Source organism: Pteropus medius, unplaced genomic scaffold (genome assembly GCF_902729225.1).
Source record: "Pteropus medius unplaced genomic scaffold, Ma_sr-lr_union100, whole genome shotgun sequence".
NCBI classification, from domain to species: domain Eukaryota; kingdom Metazoa; phylum Chordata; class Mammalia; order Chiroptera; family Pteropodidae; genus Pteropus; species Pteropus medius.
The window spans coordinates 2,235,194-2,255,063 of record NW_024353517.1 but is presented as its reverse complement, the minus strand read 5'-3'; the positions used below and the strand labels follow the sequence as shown (position 1 = coordinate 2,255,063).

The 19,870-nt window shown below is 42.0% G+C and overlaps 1 protein-coding gene and 2 pseudogenes across 2 annotated transcripts in view; 1 reads left to right on the top strand and 2 right to left on the bottom strand.

Annotated features, from left to right (window-relative positions):
- Nucleotides 1-19,870, top strand: part of ABCC5 (ATP binding cassette subfamily C member 5) — a 68,072-nt gene that overhangs the window by 25,570 nt on the left and 22,632 nt on the right. For both annotated transcript variants that reach the window (XM_039850543.1, XM_039850544.1), the window contains 11 exons: nt 115-288; nt 892-1,039; nt 3,088-3,236; nt 3,662-3,769; nt 7,320-7,673; nt 11,714-11,785; nt 12,727-12,851; nt 12,973-13,045; nt 14,457-14,660; nt 15,535-15,678; nt 19,437-19,539. In XM_039850543.1, the coding sequence (XP_039706477.1) occupies nt 115-288; nt 892-1,039; nt 3,088-3,236; nt 3,662-3,769; nt 7,320-7,673; nt 11,714-11,785; nt 12,727-12,851; nt 12,973-13,045; nt 14,457-14,660; nt 15,535-15,678; nt 19,437-19,539 (1,654 nt within the window). The remainder of the gene's footprint in view (nt 1-114; nt 289-891; nt 1,040-3,087; nt 3,237-3,661; nt 3,770-7,319; nt 7,674-11,713; nt 11,786-12,726; nt 12,852-12,972; nt 13,046-14,456; nt 14,661-15,534; nt 15,679-19,436; nt 19,540-19,870) is intronic.
- On the bottom strand, nt 6,164-6,282 carry LOC120593138 (uncharacterized; annotated as a pseudogene).
- On the bottom strand, nt 8,420-8,538 carry LOC120593091 (uncharacterized; annotated as a pseudogene).

The window sequence follows — 19,870 nt, the reverse complement described above, 5'->3', positions numbered from 1 at the left end:
GCTCCCAGCTTGAGCTCTTTCTTTCCTTTGGGTCCCTGCTTTGTCCTATATCCTCCTCCTGAGACAAGTGGCCTTTGACTTTGCAGAATCCTCACTGTTCTTTGTGTCTCGTAGCTCATCAACCTGTGCTCCAATGACGGGCAGAGGATGTTCGAGGCTGCTGCTGTTGGCAGCTTGTTGGCAGGAGGACCCCTTGTTGCCATCTTGGGCATGATTTATAATGTAATTATTCTGGGACCAACAGGCTTCCTGGGATCAGCTGTTTTTATCCTCTTTTATCCAGCATTGGTGAGTAAGCCTCCTTGTTATACTTTGGCAGCTTCTCCTTAGATGATTTACTTCCCTTGGGTTCTGTATAGTAGGCACCACTCGGGTATCACATCTCTTATTAGAAATCTCCTCAAAGCAGGTACCTGGTTTGGAAATGCCTGCAAGAAGCTAGACAGTGTTAAGTCCATACAGGCGGAGTTTTGACTTGAGAGAAAATAAGGTGTCACTTGAATAAAGGCAGTGGTGCTGAATGAGATTTAAAAAGAGAGTCTGAGTGAAGGAAGCCAGCAGGTGGATCTTGCCCCCAGGTAACATAGGAGTGTTTGAGGCTCTCAGTATCAAGTTAATGCTAACTGATACGGCTCTCCTGCTTCTCTTTGGTAGCACTCAGTAGCTGCAATTACTATGAGAACAAATATTTATTTGTCTTAACTTTTGTACAGAGGGATAAGAATTGATATTTGATTATAATTTAATAAAGCACTTTTACTAAAAACAGTACAACTATACTTTGCTCATTTTATTTATAACAATCTTAAGCAGATTTATTTCCCAGAAAGACCAGACAGTTCTTAAGTTTGATAAACTGTGATTTGGCATGACGTTGTTTTTTTCTTTCAGATGTTTGTATCACGGATCACTGCATATTTCAGGAGAAAATGTGTAATGACCACAGATGACCGTGTCCAGAAGATGAATGAAGTCCTCACCTACATTAAATTTATTAAAATGTATGCCTGGGTCAAAGCATTTTCTCAAAGTGTTCAAAGTGAGTTCATAGACTTCATATGTACATGTGGTAGAAGGACTTTGTCTTCTTTGCTTCCCGAGCACATTAGCTAGTAGGAATCCCAGTGCCGTCGGATCATAATAACTTACATTCTTATAATATCTTATGAGCTTAACCTTGATAGGGATCTTGGAGACTTGAACTCCTGACCTCATCTCAGAGATGAGGAAATTGAGATCTGAGAAAATTGTGAGTTTTTTCCCAAGATAACCCAGCTGGTTATAATTCATTTAGTTTCAAAGATCCTTGTCTATACTCTCATCCTGCCCGTAATTTCGTGGTCTATCCATGAGGAAAACAATCAAGTGCTCTACTTCTGTCCCCCGCATTCTGGGTGCATGTGCACCAGAGATCGTTAGCTGTGAGATCCCAGGGAGGGAGGTGCTGGGAGAAGCACTGGTCTGGGGATCCAGACAGCTGAATTCTGGGCCTAGCTCTGTTACTCTTAAGGGTCTTTTTTGGCTTGTTGTTTTATTTTTATTTTTTTAAACAATTGATTTATGTTGCATCACAGGGTTCTCAGTGTCTGGCCCTATCATGATCTGCAAATTCAGTGCAGACATAAACATGTTAATACCACAAAGCTTGGAGGAATAATTAGCATAGACTGGGTGTTCAAAAAGATCTCAGCGAAAGTTGGAATGATGGGCCTTAAAAAAGGTGAAACTTAAAAAAAGGTGAAATTTAAGAAGGATGTATTTAAAGACAATTTAAAGTTTAAAAAAGAAGATATAGTTACATGTAAACAATTTAAATTTAAGAGATTTGGGCCGTTAATTGACCATAACCTCATTGTGAGCTAACCTGAATACATCGCAGCTAAAAAGTGAATGCAATTTTTGATTGACTAGAACTACAGTGTTCAGATCAAGGAAGCTATTTCATTTTCACCACTTGGATTGTCAGTTAAACCTTCTGGAACATTGTGTCCAGTTCATAAACTCTGCATATGAGTGGTCAGCCAGAGAAGGTGACCGCTCAGAAGTATCTAGCAGTGGATGAAGCTGCTTTGTTAAGTAGTGAGTTCATTGCCAATAGGATGGAACAAATAGATGCTAACTGGACATCTGCCGAACATGCTGTTAGCAGGGTGACTGACTGGTGGTGGTCTCTTCTGCCTCTAGGTTCTATAGTTCTATGATCTTTTTTCTGAGATTCTGTTTATCTTTCAGCCCCTGACTTTAGTATCTTACCTGTTTTAGTTTGAAAAGAGCCTCCTTGCTCATTGTAGAGTTGGACAAGATGTATGATAAATGTTTAAACAGTGAGTTGGAATTTTGGGGTTTTTTTTTTGTTTTTTTTTTGTTTTTTGACTAATGAGCTAGCTGAAGGTAGTTTCCAGTGTCTTGAGCTCAGTAATACCTTTAAGGTCAGTGCATACAGCCTCTCATAAATTTTTTTTGTTTTATGTTTAAACATTTATTTGAAAATATCTCACCACTTTATTATCATACTTCCTACGTCATAGTCTTATTGCTCTAGGGTTGCTCTGCTCTGTTAAACAAGGGTATCAGTTTTGCTAATGTTTAAGAAAATCATTCTGCCTACAAAAATTGCATTTCACTCATTTTCTGATCACCGATCCTGCTGTTTGTGTGAAAGCCTCTGTCCCAGTGCCAACATACAGTAGGCACTCCAGTAAATCGTTTTTAATTCTCCATTACTGTTGTACGGTCTTTCCTGTAAGTACCTAGCAAGGTAAGCAAATAGAATTGTCAATTACAGATACAATTAATGTGTTTGATCCTTTAAACATAAAAAATTTGCAAGAAGAATCAGACTAAGGCAGTACTAATATATGGTGCTGCTTGCTGTTAGAGTCATTCCTGTGATTTGATTCATTTCAAACCTCAGGCTTGGGTACCAGCTTTAATGATAGGAATCGGCAGTCATAGTGATCTAGTCTTTGCATCATAGGTGTTAAGAGGTCATTTTAAAACCTATGTGTGGCTGAAGACCTATGGAGTCTTGTTTGGTGGCAGAGGAACAATATTGCAGGTTTCTTTGGGCTTGCTTTTTATTCTTAGAAACCCGAGAGGAGGAACGACGGATATTAGAAAAAGCTGGGTACTTTCAGAGTATCACTGTCGGTGTGGCTCCCGTCGTCATGGTTATCGCCAGCGTGGTGACATTCTCTGTCCACATGATTCTTGGTTTCGATCTGACAGCAGCACAGGTCAGTGAGCTCTCAGGGCTTGGGAAGATTTAGAAATACCCCATACAGAGATGCTCTGGTCCTCTTGTGTCTGGATTTGGAGGTTCTCCCAATAATCAGAAGGTATTTTTTCATTTGTGCAATTAAGCTGAGAAATGGAAGAGTGAGGATTCATCCCTAATGCGTAAATAATGTATGGATGGTTTTTAGTCAGTCCAACGTTGGATTTACTTCTGAAAATAAAGATCATCCTGTGGTTCAAATTTACTGAGAATTTTTACTGAAGGTTTCATAAAAACTATACCTTTAAAAAAATGTATCTGACTCATACCAACATTTGCCAGTCAAGCAGCAGCCTTCCTTAAACCTGAAAGGAAACCGATGATGTCTTGTTATTTTAGTCACATAGCCTAGTCAGGCTGTTTCTTCTCTTTTCCTATTTCTAGGCTTTCACCGTGGTGACTGTCTTCAATTCCATGACTTTTGCTTTGAAAGTAACTCCATTTTCAGTAAAATCCCTCTCAGAAGCATCGGTTGCTGTTGACAGGTTTAAGGTAAGTGGCTCCCTTCTCTTCCATGTCAGGAGCCCTCCTTGGCAAAACTGACTGTTACCTTAATTCCAGTGGGCCACACAGGCTGGCTGCACGTGGCTTTTGTTCACCTTTAGCCTTTTGGCAAGTTGGTAAGAAAGCGGGCAGTGGAGGAGACCGAATTAAGGGATGGAACTAGTTACCTTTTCAAAGAAATGTGAATTTTTACCTGTTGTAGACGGCTCACCTAGTTCTGGGCTCCCAGGATTTTAGTGCTTCCCTTCAAAGCTAGTCACTTCTGCTGGGCCTGACGTGGATATGTGTTGTAACTTACTGGGCCTTTAAGGGATTCAAACCTGGAAGATCAGAACTGCTAGGTAACTGTCAGCTTTTCCTCGCCTTGATCTACCCTCTGCCTCTACCAAAATGCTATCTTCATTTTGACTGGTCAATATGCTAAGCCCTTTTTGATACATTCTTTTCCCTGGCCTGTGGTGCCACTCATGATGCAAGGACGGCAGTAACATGGGATAGCCATAAAACTAGATCATGTTGAGAAGTGCAGCTAAGTATCAGGTTTTTTTTAAGATGGTTGTTGATCTTGCCTCCAGAATAATACAAATATGTGATACAAGAAGAAGGTATATTTGGAAGGGTAGAGGGAGGTAGATATTTGAAACTAGATAATAAAATAAAAGAAAAGGAGCAACACCTGTGTGGGCTAGGATTCCCTGGCAAAGCTGCTGCATAGAGTAGCTCCTGCCCTCCTGTTAATCATCTCAGGTAGTGAGAACAATACAAAAGCAATGTTGGCAGCTTGAAGGATTTAGGCTCAGGTGTTTGATGGATTAATATTACCTTAGATGTCCGAAAGAACACAGATTGGGTTTTCCTATTAAGAAGAATGAAGAATAGCTTCCCAATATGTATTTATATTCTACTTGTTTACAGTTAACTAGGTGAATTTTGTTTGGTTAAGAAAGCTAGTCTTCAAGAATGCACCCCCAGCCTCAGCTCTCCCTCACCCCAACCTGGCTGTAGAAGGCTCAGAGCCAGAGCTATATAAAAAGAAATGGTCTAATTGTAACCAGAGATTTATTTTGCTTTATTTCTTCTATGACAGTATTCAGCCATGGAAGAAAGCAAATGTTTTGACTATAAATTCGTTCCCCTGTCCCTGTTAGTGAACGGATTTGGTGGCATTTTGGATGAAGAAGTAGAAATTTATAGTATAGAGTTGTTATCCCCTTGTTTCTTGAGAGCTCTTTTCTCTTCACTTAGTAGCAAAGACTTGTATTAGAAGATGGCTTTTTTCATCATAGCTCCGTCCTTGATCCAGGAAGCTTCAGAGTTAATAATGGAAGCAAAATCAGCCACAGTTCTATTATATGCCCCATGAGACTTTAGTCCCATCCTATCTTATTCCTCTTGGCAGTCTCTTCCTCCCCATTCTCTCTCTTTCCCGCTTCTACTTAACCTTTCCTGCCCTCCTCCTTCTAGGAGGATGATAACCCATAGAAAGGCAGTGAGAAGCCACCTCGTGACTTTCATTCTGATAAGACTGTCACCTGTATAGGGTTGCCAGCTTTAGCGAAAACACAGGACACCCGGTTAATAATTGCATGGGACATACTTAACACTAAAAAAAAAATTCATTGTTTATCTGGAATCGGAATTTAACGAGGCATCCTGTATTTTGGCTGGCAACCCTGAGCAGTTCCCCTTCTGCTCAGCAGATACATTCTGATTTGATTCTTCCAGTGAATGAGAGTAGTGTTTTGATGGTAAGTGTCCTGTGGTAAAATTGAGGTTTATGGTTTATGTACCTCTAAGATTCTGTTGTCCTGGCAGGTGCAAATCCAAGTCGATATAAATTCAAGTGTTGTGGGGCCCTCATGCGCCTCAGCACGTCATAGCAGAGTGACCTGAAGCCGAAATCCTCCTGGGAGGAGTGTGGGGCTACAGGGAGCCTGTGGGGAAGAAACTGTGAAAACTAGAGGCTTGAGCACATTTTTAAATAATCCACTGAGACTCACAATATCCTTTTAGTAACTCTTTAGGGCCGAGAAATGATGAGAATTCTGTCAACGTATGGTTTTACTCTGAAGGTGTTCAGAATATCCAGCATGTTATTCTCAGCCCAGTCTTCCAGGAAGGCTCTGAACAAACGAGACCAACAGCTGTTTTCAGAAACTAAACCTAAGATTGGCCAAGAGTAAAGATTATTTAGGAGATTTAGATCCATAACACTTCTAGGAAGATTGAGGATTAGGAATGTATAGGAGGAGTGGCGATTAAAGGGAAGAACAGAGCAAGCTTAGAAGTACAGGATCTGGCAGAAAGGGCTTGTTCTTGGGGAAGGGGATTATATATGTTACATTTAATAGCACTTTCAGACTTTTATTTATTTATTTATAACATCTACAGCACCCGGTATTCCTAGGTGGTCTCTCATCCAAGTACTAAGCAGGCCCGACCTTGCTTAGCTTCCGAGATCAGACGAGATCGGGCACGTTCAGGGTGGCATGGCTGTAGACTTTCAGACTTTTAAAAAGTTGGGGGTTCTCAGTAACTCAGCAAAGAGTTCTGATCCAAGAAGTCATCTTTTTCTCTAAAGACTTTCTAATTTTTTAAGTATTTTTTATTAATTTTTTTTTTTTTTAATTGTGACTCTAACTGGGATAGCATTCTTTAGAGAAGATCAGTGGTTTAAGAGAGTTGGGTTCAAAGTCATGGGCACATATAACTCCTGGGCTGAGATTTATTTTGGTCAGCGTTTCAGATCTAATTTCAGAAACACTTAGCTTTTCAAGCGTTCCAGTTTCCTTCCCTTAACATAACTCAGTGGGACCCTGGGAATGAATGGGAGGAAAGAGTCTTGTTCACTTCCCAAGGAAGTTTCTGAGGGAGAGAACCCTTCACTTTCACGCAAGTCTGTTCCTTCAGTTGTTTGAATTCTCACAAGTTCCAAGGCAGAACTTTGAAGACGTGAGAACTTATTGGCAAGAGGATGTACTCTACCATCGAAAAAACCCTAGGTACTCTGTTCAAACCCTAGGCCTGTTCACAGTCTCAGCTCAGCCTGTCTCCTCAGACATGTGCCACGTTGTGGGTGAGGAACGTGTACAGGCTTTGAGGTGCTGCAGGAGTTGTCTGGAAGGGAAGTAGTGATGACAGTCTGTAGGAGAGCAGCGTAGCCTTTGGTTTTTCTGCTTACACTTTCCCACTGATGCTCAGCAACTCATGGGTGAGGAAAGGGGGCTGCATATGGGTTAGCTAAATGTCCTTTGGTCGCATGCGACTGGTAGAAAAAGAAAATCTCGTTCGGCATGTAATTGGTAGTGTAGTGTTGGGCCATTGATAAGGCCCTTGTCCCTCCTGAGGGTGTCCCCACACCCCCGTGACCTCTTACTGGGCCTGAGGCTGGGCTACACTAATGAGCTACCTTTTGCCCTTCAGCTTCCTTCCACTGTATAGCCTGATGTGTTTTGCTACGTGAGTGTACGCCCTAGGCTTGTCTCCCTGGTCTTGATCCAGTGTCTCATCTTTGCACCTCTCTCACAACTCCTATCAGAGTTTGTTTCTGATGGAAGAGGTTCACATGATAAAGAAAAAACCAGCCAGTCCTCACATCAAGATAGAGATGAAAAATGCCACCTTGGCATGGGACTCCCCCCACTCCAGTATCCAGAACTCACCCAAGCTGACCCCCAAAACGAAAAAAGACAAGAGGGCTGCCAGGGGCAAGAAAGAGAAGGTGAGGCAGCTGGAGCGTACTGAGCAGGCGGTGCTGGCAGAGCAGAAAGGCCACCTCCTCCTGGACAGCGACGAACGGCCCAGTCCTGAGGAGGAAGAGGGCAAGCACATCCACTTGGGGAACCTCCGCTTACAAAGGACGCTGTATAGCATCGACCTGGAAATCGAAGAGGTAACCCCTCTGCCTCCCTGTGCCATGTCTATCTACCAGGTGTCTACTCTGGCAAGAGCAGGCAACTGCAAAGTACTTTGTGTCTGGGACTGATTTTGAACTAATGAATAGATCTGACCAGTTCCACCTCTAAAAGGAATATTTAGGCATTTAACACTAGACATGAATAACAACTGATAACAACTGATCTCACGAGACACTCATTTACAAGCAGGGAAATAAAGCATTCAAGTGGACTTTCCAAGATTTTGCCCTGAATAGATTTCTGGTTATTATAGCTGTATGCGAGCTATAATAATTATTTTTGATTATTATAACTCTTTGTAAGCATCTCATTATCGCTAGGCTGTGCATAGCACAGAACCTGGCACATAATAAGTACTCTCAGTGCTACTATTATTGGCAATTTTGTTGTAATTATTTATTTTTAATATAAGTAAAGGATCATTATGGTATATGCTGTCACATAGCCCAGGCAGCATAGGACTAGAGTCTCTCAGAGGCCCTCTTTTAGTAGAGTGGCTGGAACAGAGACTCCAGTTTCAAGGCTTTTAAAGTACACAGTATGACTGGGGACCAGCACTACGTTGAGGACTACGTCCTCCAGGTCCCAGATGTTGTAATTTGTGTGTGTGTGTGTGTGTGTGTGTGTGTATTTTTTTTAGGTGAGGCAACCCTTGGTTGACCTCACAGATTGCAAGGACCTTGTCAGCTTACAATTCTTTATTTATTTTTTTTATTTTTTACACCTACAGCACCTGGTCTTCCTAGGTGGTCTCTCATCCAAGTACTAACCAGGCTCGATGCTGCTTAGCTTCTGAGATCAGTCAGGATCAGGCTTGTTCAGAGTGGCATGGCTGTAGACTATATTCTTTCATTTAACAGCCATTTTGGGGGTGCCAGCTCTGTGCCAGGCACTGTTGTAGGGCTGGGATATAGCAGTGAAAAACCAAACAGACAAAAATCCCTGCCCTCTTGGAGCTTACATTCTAGTGGGCAAAGACTGACAGTAAACAGGTAAAACATAATAGTTTCCCCTTATTGATGGGGGATACATTACAAGACCCCCAGTAAATGCCTGAAACCATGGATAGTATCTAACTCTATATATACTGTTTCTTCCTATACGTACATCTTGTGATAAAATTTAATTTATAAATTAGATACAGTAAAAGATTAACAATAATAACTATTAATAAAATGGAGCAATTATAGCAATATGTTATGTGAATGGGGCTTTTCTCTCTCCCTCTCTCACTAGTAAGTTTTATATTCTTCAGCCCAAACCTATTCCTGAATCTGCATAATCATCCTTTACTTTCAGGAAACAGCTTGGTGTCACTCGTTTCAGGGGATCTATCCTTGCTGAAGTCTTTGTATGGGCTCAATGCTTTCTGGTGCAACATGGTGCCGTCAGTCAGAATACACTTTCTGTGTAGGTCTTCCACCCACAAATTTAATGTCTCTTCTATCTTAACTAAGCATTCTCATACACTGTCACCATAACTTTTATGGTTTGAGATGTGGCAGCAAAACTAGCATGGATTTCTTTTTCATTCTTCACAATTTCAAGAACAGAGGATTCACTCTTACCATAGACCTTAGCAACCTCAGCTTGCGATTTTTTTCCCTCCCTATTAACTCGACATCTTTCACCTTTTCACTTACAGGAAGCACTTTACAGCTTCTCGTTGGCATATCTAAATTTCCAGCATTAGTACTCTTGCCCTGTGGGGCCAATGTTGAGTAAAGTGTAGGTTCCCTGAACACAAACACTGCAGATAATGAGATAGTAATATGGAGACAGTTGATCTGATAACCGAGATGTGACTAATGGGCAGGGAACTTGTACAGAGTAGATGTTCTTGACAAAGGAATGATTCATGTCCAGGGCAAGACAAAGCAGGATGTGAGATTTCACCACACTACTCAGAGCAGTACACTATTTAAAACTTACGAATTGAATATTTCTGGAATTTTCAATTTATTATTTCGGACCACAGTTGACTGCAGGTAATGAAACCACAGAGAAAAAAGGGAAATCTTGCATAGGGGGAACTACTGTATGTTGTTTGTCAGACAGTGTCAGACAGTGATAACTGCTATGAAGAAAAGGAATTAGAGAGTGCTGGGGCAGGAAGCAGGTGTGGCTGCAATTTAAATAGGTTGCCCGAGGGAAGCTTGTTTAAAAAGTAATATTTGAGGGAATGAGTCATATGGTTATCTGAGGTAAGAGGAGCCTTTCACATAGAAGGAACAGAAGCTCAAAGACCCTGAGGCCCATTACTGGAGCAAAGTGAGCTCTGGAGAAAGTAGTCCATGCTGAGGGCAGAGAGGGAGTTAGGTGCCAGAGCCTCCTGTAATGAATGACTTTGGCTTTACTCTTAATGGGAAGAGAAGCCATTAAGGGTTTGGAGCAGAAGAATGTTATGATCTGACTTCTAGATTCAGAAGAATATTTAGAGAAACAAGGAGAGAAGCAAGAACAGTTAACCCAGGAGAAACATTAGGGCGTTAGACCAAGGGTGGTGGTAAGAAATATTTATTTGCATAACTGGAAGTATGGGGTATTAGGTTCTAATGCAATATGTATCAAATCAGCAAACGACCAGAAGCGTGTTGCACAGACCCAGAACTAGACTGTAGAGGGAACAGAAAGCTCCAAGCTCTTGAAAGCTATAACCAAGAGGGGGAGATGGTCTTTGGTGAGACCACTGGGAACAACTAGTCTAGTTCATCACTGGAGGGCATTCGAATCAGTTTTTTTACTTCAGCGGTTAGCAACAGGCATCTTATTTAATAGAGATTATCTTAATTATTAAGGCAGTTCTATCACATTGCTAATTAGCTTATTAGAGGATTGGTCCTCACATTCAGCGGAAATTTACTCTTCTACTTTATATCTTTTGCTCCTCATTCTGCCCTTTAGAGCCCACATTCACATGATAGAACTTTAGCTATTTGAAGAGAGAGGCCATAATTCTCCCTGCCCCCCGCTTTAGGGAGGAATTTAATGTTTCCCGATGTCTTTGCTTACTTCATTGTGGATATCTTCTTTAAGTTACCAGAATGGAGTTTTCACTTTGTAAATCTAATTGACTTGAGCAGAGATTGAACCCATGATTTGGTATCGTTATTATTACTAGGTCGTGATCTTTCAAACTCTTGGACCATGTCAAAAGCTTTGTTTGTCCAACATACTTTGATTAAGTACCAAATACTGTACTTGATTCTACAGAGATAACTTCTTCCCTCAAGTTGCTCAAAGCCCAGTGAGAGAGACAGTATTAGTTTAAGTAACAAGGCCAAGATCAAACAGTTGTCAAGTGCTGGTGGAGTTGGGATTCAAATCAGGACCCAGAATCCATGCTCTTTCTACACTGCCACTCTTTATTCCTTCCTTTGCTATGAGACTTGAGCCAGTACAGATCACCCTGTTAAAATCATCTGTCTGTTCTTGAAAAATTTTTAACAGTGTCCATTGAGAACTCGTTATTTTGCCAGAGGATATTCAGTTAATCACAGGCTTGGTTTTCCACTTTTATGTGGGGTTGATGGTATGGAAATTCCTCAGATCCTTGGAGCTGTTTTGGAGAAAAATGGAAGCAACAGTCCATATAGTTTTTATGAAAATAACTTACTGACCCCGGAGAAAAAAAATCATAATAAAATAAATTTTAAAAAGTCCTGTAAACAACAAAATAAACAAATAATCAAAACACATGGATCACCAACAAAGCAGGAAAGGGGCTGGGTTTTATGAATGGGCTATAGGGTACCTTAATGTGTGTGGCGTATTTAATTTTTCCAAAAGCTTACACATCTGTTGCCTCAGTGTATCTCCACAGAAACCCTATGAAGTAGGTGGCCGACAAGGGAGAAAAGAGGTAAGTGACTTGCTGGGTGATCAGGAAGGCAGTTCCTGTACTGATAGACTGCAGTTAACATTCTTTTTTCCTCAAAGAAAATAGGAAGTTCCTAGAGATGAGTGGGCAGTGGTCCCTTAATGACCTTCCCTCTCGCTCTGTGTTTTTTCCCAGGGTAAACTGGTTGGAATCTGTGGCAGTGTGGGAAGTGGAAAAACCTCTCTAATTTCAGCCATTTTAGGTCAGGTAAGATTTGCTTATTGCCTTTGGCATTTTGTTTCTTCCTCTAGACTCTGCTTAGCAAGGGTCTCAGAGAAAATGAACTTGTTTCCTGGAGAGAGTCAGGAAAGGTAGAAACAAAATGAACCCTTAACAGCATTGTGTCTGGAGGGGGCTTAGTGGACATGTGTGTACACTGTGAGTTATGGTGTTTGAGAGGACAAGCTCATATGTGCAAGTACTGCGTAGGCTGGTTAACGAAACTTTGTTCCAAGCTATAGCATCCCTAACCTAAGACAGATTGTCAACTATCAGTCCGCAAAGGAATCCTGAAAGAGGATAAAATGGACAAATCAATTCATATCAATCACTGTGACCTAAAACACAACTCAAAGCATAGAGCTCATCATGCAGTCTCTTCATGTTGGAGTGGAGGGTCCGCCGTCATTGTGTGGTTGCTCTATAATACTAGTTGATGTCTAACTGGAATTTTTTCCCCTTTAGTCCTCATTTTATAGAAGCATCTGGTCTAGCCAACAGCCTGGAATAATTCTGTAGATGAGTTGGCCTGCTCTCATATTGAGGCAGGGACTAGCTCTAAATCCTTACAGCATCCTCCCCAGGGGATTCTGAAAGGGCCTTCCACTTGTGCTTCCCTTAATTAAAACAGTTTGCAATTAGGAAGAGAAGATATAAAGTAGCTTATAGCTTGCTGACTGAAGTGTTTGTTCATTCACGTCACGGGTTGTGCTGGGCTCCCATCACACATAAGCAAGGAGAACTTTGATTTGATTTTTTTTGCTGCTGTAGAACAAAGATGGAACAAAGGTGAAGTCTAGATTTGAGTCCAAAAAGCATCCAAAGAAATTGCCAAAACTTTTAACTCCATTGTGGAATATGGGTGGTTCTGCTGGCTTAGGGTGATAGTTTTGCATTATGATGCCATTGGATGGTGTCTGTCTCCCTAGATGACACTTCTCGAAGGCAGCGTGGCAGCCAGTGGAACCTTCGCTTATGTGGCCCAGCAGGCCTGGATCCTCAATGCCACTCTGAGAGACAACATCCTCTTTGGGAAAGAATTTGATGAAGAAAGGCAAGGAATGTTTGGTTTCTGTCATGCTTTCCATCTTGGTCATGTGAGACGCGAGACAACCCAAGTCAGCAGGCTCTTCTCAAACCACATCCCTGATACTAGGTCTCTTTGTGTCCTTCAGATACAACTCTGTGCTGAACAGCTGCTGCCTAAGGCCTGACCTGGCCATTCTCCCCAACAGTGACCTAACTGAGGTACAAGCCTTCTGCCCCTGATGGGGAGTGTGTTTTGCAGAGAGGATTCTGGCAGGGCTGTGCCAGAGCCACCTCCTAGGAGTGCATGAGAGAAAAACCTACAAAGTGAGATTCATTTTCCTTGGGACTTTATGTTAGGAAGTACTTGTACCTCAGGACAAGGATTATCAACACTCTGTTTTAAGCATATAAATATTTCATATTTCAGATGGATTTTAAATCAAATCCCATTGGTTCAGAGTTAATATTTTCTACACAATTCATTTTTGGAACCATAAGTCAGACATGTGCACATCGAACTTCTTTCCTGAACCTCATTCTGCCAACTAACTTCCTTACTCAGACACAGCCTGTAGAGAGCCCACTTCAATTAGAAAGAAAGAGGCCTTTGCACAAATCCATCTTCCTTTGGTTCTCTGTCCTCAGGTGGTTTTCAGAGGTGTGTCTTTGGAACTGGCTTATTAAGCCTGTCTCCTAGGACCTGCTCTGGATGTCTCTGGGGCTAGCACTTTTATTCAGCTGGTTTCAGTTAAATTCCTCAAACTAGATTTGGTGGATGATTTAATTGGTTCACTGGTTCTCAAAAGACAGTCCCTAGATCGGTAGCATCAGTGACACTGGGAACTTGTCAGAAATGCAAATACTCAGCCCTGACCCCAGACCTGCTGAATCGGAAACTCCAGGAGTGGGGCCCAACCTGTTTTTACAAGCCTTTCAGGTAATTCTGATACCTGCTTAAGTTTGAATTTATTGAATGTTCTTTTAAGGACAAGATATTTAAAAATTACAGAGCCAGTTTCCATTTGACGATTTATTCACATATCCATTTAGTAGCATTTAGATCCCCCTTTCTTTTGGGTATTAGTGGAGAAAAGGGTGGGGAGGTTTTGCAGAGGGGAAGATGCAAGAACGGATCAGATACAGTACAGAAAGAAGGATGACAGTCGTCACTTGTGTTCGTAATACATGCACTATTAAAAATGGCTTCAATCCCAGGGTGTGCCAGGGGAATTGGCCATGCTGACAGCTTTGTATGCCATGTTTGGGTGTTTTAGTTTCTATCCTTTAGGGCTCTCGAAGTGTTTTAAGCAAGTGTGGGACATGGTTTGCTTTATGTTTTGGAAAACTTTCTGCCCATAGAGAAAGGACTGGAGTAGGGTGCCCAGTAGGGAGTAGCAAGGCCAGATGTGGGATTGATTAGTAACTAAACGATTGTGGGAGAGAGGGGGGCATCTGAGCTGTGACTCCCTCAGTTCCAGTGTGGACCCATCATAGTGGCCACTCATCCCAGTGGGGAATTCAGTAGGAGGAAGTGGTTTGGGTGGAAGAGAGGAGTGGTGACTGAGATGATCACTAAGCCCAGTTCTGGACTTGAGCTTTCGGCTTCACTGTGCTTTCTGGGCTTCTGTAGATTGGCGAGCGAGGAGCCAACCTGAGTGGTGGCCAGCGCCAAAGGATCAGCCTTGCCCGGGCCTTGTACAGTGATCGCGACATCTATATCCTAGATGACCCCCTAAGTGCCTTAGATGCCCACGTGGGCAACCACATCTTCAACAGTGCTATCCAGAAGCATCTCAAGTCCAAGACAGTTCTGTTTGTTACCCACCAGTTACAGGTATGGTGCTTTCTTCCCAAGGCTGCCTACTGTGGCTTGAGAAATCAGAGTCAGGGAGGTGGGCTTGGTCCTTCTGGATACCTCCGTGAGCTCCTAGAAGCTCCTGGAACCAACAGTGTTCGTTTCCTCAGCAAATAGCCCCCTGGTCCATTGTACCAATAAAACTTGTTGTACCTATGTATAAATGGCCATCCAAATCAGAGATCCTTGGAGCATGTTAGCTTCTGCATATAAATCAGTAAAAGGGGTAGGCTGAAAGTAGATTTTGGGTGAGATAGTTTGGAAAGCATTACATTAATATCAATGTACAAGTGGGAACTGTTTAAGGAAAACAAGATTTTCTCCTTCTGCCATTCCATGTCAAGAAGCCACTTTGGAGAGCAGCTTAAAGATGTTGCCATCTGCTTTGCATTTGTTGTCAAATTTAAGAGGTTAACCCCCCGCCCCATTCTGCCACAGAAAGTCAGTAATTATGTGTACTTCCGAGTGCAGTCAAAGGGTATGAAGTTTAATGCAAGGCTCCCGTGGCTCCACCAGCAGATTTATGTCAAAAACTGGAGAGACTGCTCTTGGAACTACATCACAAGCACAATAAACTAAAGCAGAGGTTCTCAGTCTTGGCACTATTGACATTTGGGGCCAGATGGCTCTTTGTTGTGGAGGACTGTGCTGGGCATCCCTGGCCTCTACCCACTAGATGGCAGTAACACCCCTCCCCCCATTCGTAACAACCCACAGTGTCTCCAGATATTGCCACATGTCCTCTGGGGGGCTCAATTGCTTCCAGATGAGAACCGCTGAACTCAGGTTTGGGTGGTTGGATGTATTTGCACAAATATTAGCAACACTGTGTTATCCCTGCCTTCGTCTTTAGTATCTGGCTGATTGTGATGAAGTGATCTTCATGAAAGAGGGCTGTATTACAGAAAGAGGCACTCATGAAGAACTGATGAATCTAAATGGCGATTATGCTACCATTTTTAATAACCTGTTGCTGGGAGAGACACCCCCCGTTGAGGTAAGATTCATGTGGTGTTTGTGTGTAGCTCCTCCTTTCCAGCAAGGGAGGCATGACCTTAGTGAGTGGTGGGGAGATCTCAGCTGAATGCAGTACGTATCTAATTGACACAGCTCTATTTTTTGGTGTCTGGACTGCTGTGCTTTAGTTGATATACTGGTTCTACTCTAGGAGAGGATTGTGGGGCTGGTGAGCCATGGACTTCTGTCACTGAGAACTTATTACTAAGGCAATGACAGGGAGAAGGATATGGGCTCAGTGTGTTGTTGACATAAGAAACATCCAAACCTGTAGAGAATTTTTATAAGAATTTATTTGAGCCAAACCGATGGCATTGCTGGAAAGCACGATCTCAACCATCTCAACTACTCCAGAGAATGAAAGTTTTGCAGTTTCTTTTATACATTTGGAATTAAGGAAGGAATGTAAGGAAGATTACGTGGAGGTAGGAGAAAGTAAGGTGGTGATTGGATTACAGAGTAGTTAATAAGATTGTGTGTTCTCTTGAGGGTGGTTATGCTTTCAAGGGGTCTGGGAAAGAGGATTACTTCCGGCATTTCAAATGTGTGTTAACCTACATATACAAGAACAATGGACAGGGCTTGCTTAATCCTTTTTTCTAAAGAAATTATGTGCTTGGGGCATACTATGCAAGAAGATCTACCCAGTTAGGAATTTATGACCAGATCACCCTGTGAAGTTACTTTCACTTAGATTTATTACAGCACCCCTTCTTCATTCACAGTATATTGTTCAATCATAGTTTCAAAAACTCCTTCAATTCTGACTGAAGCATATAAAGCTTTTTTTTTTTTTTAAATAAACAACTAAATAAGGAGCCAGAGAAGAGAAATTAAATATTGCATACATTTGAAAATGATTCATGGTATCTCGGCTGCTGATATGGCACTCATTAACTAACACTTATTATGTCCCAATTACTGGATTAGGCACATCATAGAAGTCATTCTGTTTAGTCATTTTAACAGAACTCTGTGGCAAAATATGATTATTCCTCACTTCTGTAGTTGAGGAAGGGGAAGCTCAGAAAAGTAAAGCAGTTTGCTAATCTTAAAGAACAAAAGTCAACCAAGTACATTCGAATCTCTGATTAGCTTTATTAAGCAATTCATGAATTGGCAGCATCTCATCTAGCAACTAGAAGGGGATCCTGAGGAGCTGTACAGAATGGAAGGTTATTAAGGTTATTATAGGCAGAAAGAGGGTGAGAGAAGGAGGTTAAAAGAGGATTATGTCAGGCAGAGTCGCCCTCCCTTAGAGGAAGGCAGGGGGTTTTACCTGGCAGATTACTTCACGAGTGCTGATCAGGAAATTCCAGACTGAGTGGTTTAAAATTACACTCCTGGGAGAGGCCGAAACTGCAGTTAGGTTGGATACTAAGTCTTAGTGTAGCTTATTAGCAAAAGTGACTCCATTTTGGGTCTGTTGTCTCTTTTTAACACTAACAGGGGCACTTTGACTCCAAAGTGCTCTTTCTGCCATGCTGCCTTGCCTCCTGTGGTGACACAGAAAGATGGCAGTTTTCTAAGGCTTTACTCTGTGCTTCGAGTTAGGCAAACACAAGGCGTACTTACTCAGAGCTAACCAAAGAGCCTGTTTTTCCTTCTTGACAACCTGGTCTTGTATGAGCTCCTCATTCTGTGGTTATATTGGGTCCTAGGGGTACGCTCAGGCTGGGCTAAAAGCCACTTTTTAGCTACCAGATCATGAGAGGGATAAAAGCAGACAGTTATTGAGACCATTTCAGGGAGTCTTTGGGTGTCATCCTGTTTGATTTCAGGTATAGTACTGTTGTAGCCCCCAGCCCCCGATAGACACACGGACCACCAGAAATCAGTGAGTTATAGGAAACACACTCTTTATTCAGCCAGCTGGGTCTGCCAGGAGTACGCAGATCCCAAATTAAGCAGCCCCGAAATATAGAGGTACAGGGTTTTTAAGCCCTAAACCCCATTCCTCATTCTGTCTGAACACAAAAGTCTATTTTTCTTCTATTTACTAACTGTAAACCCACAGGTCGATTGTGCAAGCGGGGAGTACAGAAACAGAAAGCTTATTGTTAGAATGTTATGTTCCCATGGGTGATAACCTATGTTCCCATGGGCGATAGCCTATGTTCACATGGGCGATAGCCAAGCAGTAATTTTTCAGCCAGCACAGTACAACTAACTGTACATGACTGATGTGTTCTTGGACTTTTGGGGTAACTCACATATTCCAAGCGTCATTAGTAACTTCCATAGAGACACCCTGATGCGGATTTGGATCTGTGACCTCTCCCTATGACTGTCAGAGTACTCCTCAGGCTATGTCCTCCTTACTATGCACAAGGAGGAGGGAATTAGAGAGAGAGAAGCTAAAATATGAAATGTCCAAGGAGCCAAAGACTTTGAGAGTCAGTGAGTTTGGTGGAAGAGCATACTTCCGGTTTGTCACTTAACTTCCCTGAGCTTCAGTTTCCTCATTTTAAAAATGGGGATGGCACTTGCCTCTTAGAGTTGTTGCATCAATTAAATGAGATAGTACGTAATGTTCGTACCCTAGTAAGTGGTCAGCAAATGGTAATTTTCTCTTTACACAGTGCATTTATTCATACATTTCAGCAAATAGAAAATTTATCCATCTTATGTTCCAGAGGTGGCTCTAAATTTTATGTTATTTTTTGACTTTTTTCACTGTTAATTTAAAAAGTCTAGTTGGAGAACAAATTGGGGTTATGATGCTGACTATGATATAGAATTAAATGTAGTAAATTGTATTAAGAGAATTTCCTATGTTAAGATATAAGAGGAACTTGGAAAGGAGAGTGTGAAGTAGTTTCTCTTATCTCAGTTCCAATTTGATGAATGTTTACTAAGTCTCTAGGTGCCCTGTTATGAGCAGTTCTGTGTGTTAGGCCCTATGTGGGTTATAACCACGAGTAAGGCATCATCTTTCTCCTTGAGGGGCTTATAGTCAGTCACCTGGGGAAGACCACTGGGCTGTGCTGTTACACCAGGTCACATTTATAGCAACATGCTGTATTAGAGTGCTACGAGCTCAGTGCCTGGGAGAACAAGGGAGGGGTGAGCTTTATTCTAGAGAAATCTGGGTTGCCTCAGGGAGGGTGTAAAATTTGAATTCATTTGAGTGGGGACAACTTTGAATGCGTTGGGACAAGGGGAGGGGCATTCCAAATGAAGAACCAGTGTGGACCAAGGTACAGAAGAGGGAGAAATCACAGTGTGATGTGAGGAATGGCAGGAAACCCAGTGTGGCTTGAGAGTAAGAGCCACAGGAATGGGAGGGGACTGGCAGAGTTAGGCTAGGGACAGAATGTGGCAGTCTTACAAAACCAGACTGAGAAGTTTATCCTGGGGTAGCAGTGGGAAATGATCAGCTCTTCAATTTGATTTAGTGATATGGGGATCAGAGATGGGAGGAATGGAAATGGCCCCAGCCCTAATGCTTTGGACAAATTGGAGTGGATAAGAACGACATAAAGGCTACTATGTTAGGTCTTCAGTAACTTTGGGAAGAGCAATGTCATTGGAATAACAAGGTAGGAACCCATATCTCAAAGACTGAAGGAGTTGTATAAGAAATGTATAAGAAATGAGTATAGGTGGCCTTATTAAGAAGTCATTTGTGTCTCCCTTCAATAATAGCGGCAGCTCCATAGATGATTTTCTGGTATGTCCTATGGACATTTGTACAAATGGCCATATCATAACTGGAGGCTTTTTTTTTAATATTAGATTAATTCAAAAAAGGAAACCAGTGGTTCACAGAAGAAATCACAAGACAAGGGTCCTAAACCAGGATCAGTAAAAAAGGAGAAAGCAGTGAAGCCAGAGGAAGGTAATGACCTTTTCTGAGATTTTACATTTGTCATTAAAGTATATCAGAAATTATGCCATGCAGTAATTCCTGATGTTTGATAATACTGCAATTGTAGAGTACCTGGCCTTATATTCCTGAAATAAAAAAATTCTTGACAGCGGTCCCCAACCTTTTTGGCACCAGGGACCGTTGCTCCTATGAGAATCTAATGCCTAATGATCTGAGGTGGAGCTGAGGCAGGATGCTAGCCCTGGGGAGTGGCTGCAAATACAGATGAAACTTGGTTTGCTTGCCGGCTTCTCACCTCCTGCTGTTTGGTCTGGTTCCTAACAGGCCACAGACCTGTACC